This window comes from Buceros rhinoceros, unplaced genomic scaffold (genome assembly GCF_000710305.1).
Source record: "Buceros rhinoceros silvestris isolate BGI_N320 unplaced genomic scaffold, ASM71030v1 scaffold11561, whole genome shotgun sequence".
Classification (NCBI taxonomy): Eukaryota; Metazoa; Chordata; class Aves; order Bucerotiformes; family Bucerotidae; genus Buceros; species Buceros rhinoceros.
Genome location: NW_010393724.1, coordinates 1633 through 10139, shown reverse-complemented (window position 1 = coordinate 10139; position 8507 = coordinate 1633). Strand labels below are relative to the sequence as shown.

The window sequence follows — 8507 nt, the reverse complement described above, 5'->3', positions numbered from 1 at the left end:
AGGGAAAATACCACTCTTTTTCATAAGCATAATAAATAATAAACAGATTAAATATTGCTGTTAAATATTTTTCTAATCAAGTTTTTTCTTATTTACATGCTACAAGGATGATGTAAGTAAAAATAACAGTAAAATGAATGTGAAATTGCATTATAAACTGCAAATATGAGTACATCAGTAGTCTTTACGGTAACTCAGAAATCAAGATGTATTTGTACAAAGGTAAAATAATGAGGTAACTCTGAAGAGTTGGTCAGAAATCACTTCAGATTGACTGTGCTTACATGTACGAACAAGTAGTAACATCAACTTGCAAAATCTTTATTTCCTTTTTAAAGTACTTATCTCAAGTGCTATCTTTGGTATAGCAAGCTATCTCCTGACTTTTTTTTTAACCTTTAAGCCTTCTGAGATGAAACCTGTCACAGCGCAGGATATTTGCTTGCATCCTGTTTATTGGTTTCTGCTTTATATCCGTATGCAGCTTAGTTTGACTTGATAGGTAGTTGTTTGATAGGTATGTTTAGGTCTCATCAAGCCTGTCCATCTGCCTTCTAAAATAGCTGAATGGTTCAGAACGTCAAGGAAGGGATACTTTGCAAATGGCATCAGGAGTCTTATCAACAGTTGTGTTGATTTGAACCTCAACTCTTATGGATGGCTTTTAAGGACAATAAATTAAACTACACCTATGCCTTAAGACCTCAAATCTTAGGGACAGAAGTGACATATAATGAGTTTAAAAATTATCTTTTCACAGAATCTTGGAGCACTTCTAGAGATGCAAGCTCTGTCTAAAATTAGATTATAAGACTTCTTAAAATTAAAATTTTAAAACTCAAAGCCAGATGGATGTCTTGGAACATTGAATTTGAACATGGTATTTGAACCAGTGAGCCCTCTCAGTACAACTTTTAAAGAGCTGCACTGGCCAGCTCCTATGATTTCTCCAGCTGTATGCCAGACATCTGGTATTTTAAGTCTTTAAAGGTGTTTACAATACTAAGCAGGGAAGTACAGCTAACCTTGGGATTTTGCGTGTAACGCAGACAAACTGCATTGCTAGAGTAGGAACTAGATGAGAACTATGACTGAAACCATTAGAGTAACTTATCTTTTTTAATCATTATTTGTACTGTTGTATGTCTAAATGTATGTTCCATAACTCAGTCTGAAAATTAAATGTGATAACTACTTGTTCAATTAAATTTCTCAATCATGTTTTGCATTCTTTGATAGGAGTGGTCTGCAGATCTGAATCGCACTCTCAGTAGAAGAGAAAAGAAGAAGGCTTCTGATGGAGTGACCCTGACTGGTATTAATCAGACAGGAGATCAAGTTCCACAGCTCAACAAACACAGCAGGTATTTTTTTTTTCATGACTGAAAAGACTGATTGGAAAGGATTATTATCTTCAAGTACACTGTCCAACCAAATGTTAATTATCTGTGAGCATTTTTAGTCATGCGTTTCTGCAGCTCACAAGATATTGTGGGACTTATTCTCCATTTTACAGTTCTCTTTCACTGGGAATCAAAAGAAACCAAACTTAATGAGAAACTGAACTTCCTGTAGCTAATCTGGTAGTTAGTCTGTTGCTATCTTCCCATCTCTAGGAATGACAATTACACTTTGAAATCTTAGCTTGCAAAATGTTCAGTCACTTTAGAATTCTGGCTGTGATTAATACAAAATTGTTAATATCAGCTAGTTTAGAAAGGAATTAAACTGGCTAGAAAATCCACACTACCTTTTATTGCAGGCAGTAAGAAAAAGTAATTATGGTCCTCGAAGGTTTATGCTAATTCTGGAGGAATGTACCGTATGTCAGCCTTCCTGAGCTTTCTTGGGTCTTATGCTAGACTCGACAGAAGTTTGGGGTTTTTTTTGTTCTGGTTTGGTTTTTTGTGTGTGGTGGTGGTTTTGGTTGGTTTTGTTTTTTGGTTTTTTTTTTTGTCTGGAGAAGGGGTCTGCTAAGAAACTACTTAGTGGGACACCAATGACAGTGTTTTACTCTTAAACAGATAGGGTCGCCATAATGATCTTTCTTTTCCAAATTAGCAGTGTTAGTGTCCAGAGTAACACAGTGCAGTCAGTACAATCAAGTTACAATCCCTTTGAAGATGAAGAAGATACTGGGAGTACTGTCAGTGAAAAGGAGGACAATAAGAACAAAAAGTTGGTGAAATGTTGTTTTTTGTAACTTTTTCCACACTTGTACTTTCTCTATCCAGGGTTTTCTATTTTTGGTTTCTATAACACTATGCCGGACAGTGCATGAAGTCCTTTTGAGTGGTTATGTGAACAGCACTGTGACCGAACTTGTCTTTCCTAACGGATGCCTTGACTTTGTTGCCTTTGAAAGTACTGGGGTTATTGGCAGTTGCTACATGACTGCTATTGCTTTTTTCTTTCATTTACTGGTTCTATAAAATGTTAAAACTGATGGTTTTTTCTGGTGAAACTGCTTCTGGAGCTTTTCTGCTCTGTGTGTCCTCTTTGAATAAATGTGCTTCTAAGATTCCTTCCTTTATATTTAGGACCTTCTCAAACAGCTCCCCATTGCTTCAGTATGCACACTTAGGGATGTCATACCGCTCTCTTAAATGGCATGTGCATGCTCAACGGTGAACTTTTCTTTAAATGACTGAGTTGTTGCAGTATAATGAAGCTTCTTTACTGGTGGATTGCAACATGCAAAAAGTGCTGAACACTATTGTAGAGGTGCACAGAGATTCGGGAGGAAGGTTCAGCAAAGCATTTTAAATGTTTTAATCCTAAATGAGATAATTCCTCTCATCTGCTACCTGCATACCTTTTACCTTTCTAGAGTAAATAATCTCATGGATTATATAGATTTCTTGATGGAGAAGTTTTGGAAGTTTGTGGGGAGGTTGTCTTTGATATCTTTTTGTCTTTTTGTATCTTTGTAAATGTATTGCAAGAATGCCTTTTTTTTTTTTTTGAATGAGGCATTACTAGCTAAAGATAGGTGAGAAAATGCCAGAAACAAAGTTTCAAAACTGGGCCTTAGAATAGAGTTTAAGTTTAATTAGGGGAACTACTATCTTTGTGGTATTTCTAGTCTCCTATTTTAAGAGCAGAAAAGAATAATTTAAAAATTTGTTTTCAGTGTTAGTAGCTATGAAAAAAACCAAAGCTACCCTACAGATTGGTCTGATGAAGAGTCCAACAATCCCTTCTCTTCCACTGATGCAAATGGAGACACCAATCCATTTGATGAAGATACCTCTCCTGCAATGGAAGTGAGAGTACGTGCACTCTATGACTATGAGGGCCAAGAGCAAGATGAGCTCAGCTTTAAAGCTGGTAAGTTTACAGCATTCACTTAAAATACTTACCAAAAGGAGAAAGCAGGGAGAGTTGTTTTTCTCTTCAGCTTTTATTTTCTGAAGTCACCTGTTCCTCTGAATATACAACTCCACTTACAGCATCCTATCTAACCCTCAGCTCTCCAGATAGTGCTTCTTAGTATCTGCTGTTTGGAAGCACTGGCTTCTAATCTGTTTGGACGTATTGAGATGCATCTGTTTGATATTCCTGTCTTACCAACTTGCGTTAAACAAAATGAGCTGCAGAATTGATAATCCTATCTCCTTTTCTTGGTGACAGTAACAGCTGCTGCTTTCAGCTGTCTAGAAATGCCAACCCTACGAAGCTGGTTTTTTAAAGGAAAAGACTACAGCAGCTAATCTTAAAACATTATCTAATCAGTGGATATTTTTTCTGTTTAAAGTGGAAGCAACCCTTTTTTGGCTGAGGCAGGGCCAAATTATGGGACAAATTCTCTCTCCAAATCAGCCTCTGCTCCATTCCAGGAGAAAAGGGGTTAAGGTGAGAGATAAAAGGAAAAGATAAAGTGGGCGAGGCCTCAGTTGAGTTTTGGAAATGACTGACTATATATATCTACCTTCTTAGGATGCTGTATTTCCCTGGAGCTGGTTCTTCTTTTTTTTTTACATTTTACTTCACTGGTATAGGAGTTGAAAGAGCAGAATAGAGGCAACCGAGAGGAGAGACCTATGCCACAGTATGTTTCCACACATACAAAGTTGGCACATGGCTGCTGCCGCCTCCAGTTTGTCTGGGCTAGTTCTGCCAGCCGTTGTGTGCTGAGCGAGTGCCTGAGCAACCTGCTCAGCCCCCGAAGTAGATTTCAACTTTTTCACGATCTGGCCAGCACGGAGGCAGTACCCTCTAGTGATGAAAGGTGAAATGTACACCATGCCTACACTTTTTGAGTGCTAATTTAAGCCAGTTGTTCTACTGTCCTGCCCAGAATTGCACATGAAAAGTTTACTGACCAGGAATTCCAGAACAAGATTGCATGAGTAGCTTAGCAAAAGCAGTTGTGAAAATGAGATAGGCAATCTCATTGATCTTGTCTCTTCCTGTTTGCTTGTCATTTATTCCCTTTTCCTGTAATGACTTAGTTGTAATGGTAAAACAGGATTCAAGTGCTAAAAGAAACTTTGAGAAACACTCCCTTCTCAGCTGGGTAAGAGGTATGATACTTCTACACCACTTACTATGGGTCTTAGATGCATATTACGGCTGAAAGTTAATATAGTAAACAAGGCAATGATGTTACCAGTGAACTGCCAGACTTACATTCTGCTTATGGACAAAGGTGGTGCTCAGAACAATGTGTTTCTGGGTCATATTTTTAATGCAGTTTGTGTCTTTTAAATCAAAAAGCCCCAGAACTCAGGTGGTGGTAATGCTGCCTTTCACTTGTCTCCCTCCTTTTTTAGTAGTGAGACTCTATACATCTGACTTTTCTTCTTTGTAGACAAGTACTGTAGGCTTCCAGAGAGGAGAAATGGGTTGGTTTGTCCATTAACTTTGCTGAACTGTGTCCTGACAGAAGGACAGTAGTAACAAAATACGAGCTTTCTCTGGAACGCACAGCAGCTAATATTGTTCTTCATTCTGTAGACTAAGGGCTCATGTTTTCTCAGCAGGTGTGAAAGTATGCTAATTCTCTTGAAATATATTGAAATGTATTGTGCCTGTGAAGCAACAGGGTGGTATTTCAAGGGTTTCCAGTAACAAGCAAACCTATGCAGTGGCAAACCTGTGCAATGTTTATACACATAGATGTAATGGTTAAATGCAGTTAGGAATTCTGCGCTGTAGCTGTGTGACTTGCATTAAACTATTTGAACCAAGTGGTTCACAAGAGCATACTCTGTGTGAGGTCCGTAGAAATGAACTACAGGAAGTATCAACTAAGGTGAACATAAGCTTGACTTAAAAATAGCTTAAAACCTCTGAAGGAAGAGTATTAAAGTATGTTATAACACAAAATTATGTGATTGTTTCAATTATAGAAAAGGGGTGACATGCTGGACTATGAATCCCCTTACAGAAGATGAATTAAGTTACCGTTACACTTACTTAGTTTTTAGGCCTAAGTATTAGTGTGACTAGGTTTACACTGAAGATAAAAAAGACTAAGGAAAAAAATTCACCAGGTCATGCAGGAGCCAATTTAAAATGTGCTCTCTCCTAAGCACCTATGTAGGCCACGCCTAGACTCCTAAGCAGCTGTCAACAGAGGATTCATGCATTTTAGGGATCAGTCTAAATGTATGTGGATTTCTCACATGGGGTTTCCTTGAGTATTCAAAGAATTTGCCTACAAAGCTTTTGTGATTGTTCCTAGATACATGCTGTAGAATATATGCTCTGCATAGTGTCCATTAAATGTACTTTTAATACATGAAACTCCTTTTTATTAGTGGAATACTTTATACATCTGGTGGGTTTTTTCTTGGCAAACAGATGTGGGAGACTTTCAAAGAGGAAGAATTACTTTAATTCATGTCTTATGAGAGGTTTTATAATCGTGTAACAGGTTGGGACGTAACCATCTACAGTATGTGTATCTACTGTGTCTCTGCCATGGCTGAGAATAGCTAGCTGTAGTAAATGTAGACCATGCAATGTTACCAAAACATCTTACTGTATTTATCAATATGCTGTATTTATCACAGTTGTTAGACTGTTTTTCGTTGTAACTGTTGTGCAGATGACACTTCAAAGGGGTAATATTTTCACAGATCAGATCACTGAGTTTCCAAGTCCTAGGTTGGAATACAAGTGTATTAACAGCTAGTATCAAAAGTGTGAAGAGCAAAAAAGGGAGAGTTTCTACTAGGACGAGTGAAGGGAAAAAGAGGACTAGATAACTGTCATATTATCTTCCTGGTGTTACTTAAAAGGTTACAGTTTGTTAACAATGTTTCTTCTTTTTTCAGGGGATGAGTTAACTAAAATGGAGAATGAAGATGAGCAGGGTTGGTGCAAAGGACGTCTGGACAATGGACAAGTTGGTTTATACCCAGCAAACTATGTAGAACCAATCCAGTGACAAAGGACAGAGTCAATACAGAAGTGTTAAAAAGCTCTGTAGGCCTGTACAGTATATATTTAAAGTGAGAGGAAGCTGAATGATGTATAGAGTGTATATATTTTAATGAAAAGGCAAGAGCTTATTACTGAAATCATGGTGATTTAAAGACAAAAGTTAGAACTAGTAATTTGTCATTGTTTTGGCAACTTGTGCACAATGCAAAGGAAAGGAGTTATGTTCAAAAAATAGTATGATAAGAAAAATACTTCTTAAGCTTTTTATTCCCATGTGGTCTGTTATTGTGACTCCTAAAACATTTTTGTATTTTCTATGCTTGTGCCTCATCCTACCTTAGGTATGTGGCTTACGCTCACTTTTGTTTAATCAGTTATTTTAAGTGACCTTCAGTAACTTGCAACTTGAATTTTAAAGATTATTATAGTTAATTTTCTATTCTTAGCAATATCTGAAAGATGCAGTATTTTTTTATTTAAATGCTATGTAGTTGAGCACCTTTTTGAATGCTTAGTTTTATCAGTAAATACTTAAATTATGACACAGATTTAGTCACCATTTGACTGAATGAGAAATTTTTCCATATTGTAGTAATCTTTCTATGTTGTCAGCATGGCTTGAAGTTGTAAAACAAATACTGTATTTAATAAATAACTGTTACAGAAGTTATTTGTGGTAGAGATACCTGCAGGTGTAATGGGTTGGGATTCTATTTTATGTGGTTTAACACTTAAACCTAGAGTTTTCCATCTAGATCTTAAATGACACTCAAAAGAAAGATGAATTATGCATAAGCCCCAGAATAGTAGCTGTTTCCAGCACACATTTGCTGGGAGCGAGGGTGGGGCAGGACAGGAATTTCCTTTGAACTACTAATGACTTTTGGGTGATTTGAAATGTTAAATTTGTGAAGACTAATTTTTTTGAACAGAGGAGACTGTAAAATAGACTAAATGCTTTTTACTAAGATCCTACATTGGGTATATATACTTTGATATTCTGAAATATAAAGAGCATGGCTATTAGTTATCAAGCCTTTTGATGTCAATAAGACTTGGACTGTTTTAAGAGTTTAAATTATAGATATATTTAATCTGCTTTCCTGCCATATTCATTACTGTACCATAGACAAAGTATTCTGTGATTAGATTTTCAGAAGTACAGTAAAAACACTAATATACTCAAAATCAGTATTTGTGGATAAATACGTGGGTTAAAATATAAACTAGCTTTAGTCCTTACATGGATTATTGTAGAACACTGTAATATCTACATTTGTTTGTAGTTATTGGTCATCTGTAATCATTTCTAATAGTATGCATTTGTGACATTTAAGACTGGGTTGTAAAATTACAGCAGATTTGTGTTTCAAAAACCTCTTAAATTTCAGGTAAGTAGATATGCAATGTTAGGAAGCTTCACTGTAATGAAGCTAACAAATCTATTTTGAGTTATCTGTAAAATACTGTTGGACTTCGTATTTTGCTTTCAAAGTTTATAAATATGTTTAGTCATTTTCAATGAATCAAAATGTGCAAGCATAAAAAGCAGATGTATGCGTGTGCCTGTCAAGGAAAATGTACAGCATAAGTCTACATCCACGAGATGGTTACTAAGTAATTGCTGATTTGGGTCTCTGTATTATAAAATATTTTAGAAAACAAATAAAATCTGTTAATCTCTTAAAAACCTGTTAATCTTTTACATACACGGAATGCACCTCTTACTATTTCAATGTATATGAAAATAGTCTTATGAGGCAAATAAATTGTGCATTTCATTGCAGTTGAAGGTGACGAGATCTTCATTGTCTAAAAAAGCTGTAAAGAAGAGTAAGTCATCAGAGGCAGTGTGCTTTTAAAAAAAAAAGGAGAGGTGCAGTGCACAAAGGCTCTTGGCAAGACATGCCAGCAAAATGTTTATGGAAGAGGAGATAACTATGTCTTTGATGTGTATGCGGAATCTACTGTGATGCTGCTTTCTGTGGTGTAGTCAAGTCCGATACAACCTGGGTGAGCAGCTTGAGCAATTTTTTTGTAATATCTGAATGTTTTCTGCCTTTTCTGAGAGTTCTCTTATTGACTAGCAGTGATTAATGTAGTGTTTGTGATGG

At 36.4% G+C, this 8507-nt stretch overlaps 1 protein-coding gene across 5 annotated transcripts in view; it reads left to right on the top strand.

Moving 5' to 3' along the window:
- PACSIN2 (protein kinase C and casein kinase substrate in neurons 2) overlaps window positions 1-7763 on the top strand; it is a 19771-nt gene extending 12008 nt beyond the window's left edge. The window contains exons 7-10 of one of the 5 annotated variants that reach the window (XM_010144972.1): window positions 107-112; window positions 1240-1364; window positions 3134-3330; window positions 6285-7763. In XM_010144972.1, the coding sequence (XP_010143274.1) occupies window positions 107-112; window positions 1240-1364; window positions 3134-3330; window positions 6285-6397 (441 nt within the window). In that variant the 3' untranslated portion in view covers window positions 6398-7763. Of the gene's footprint in view, window positions 1-106; window positions 113-1239; window positions 1365-2061; window positions 2179-3133; window positions 3331-6284 lie in introns of all 5 variants that reach the window. The other 4 variants (XM_010144971.1, XM_010144970.1, XM_010144969.1 and 1 more) reach the window with 4 other exon arrangements.
- Window positions 7764-8507: the final 744 nt, after the last annotated feature.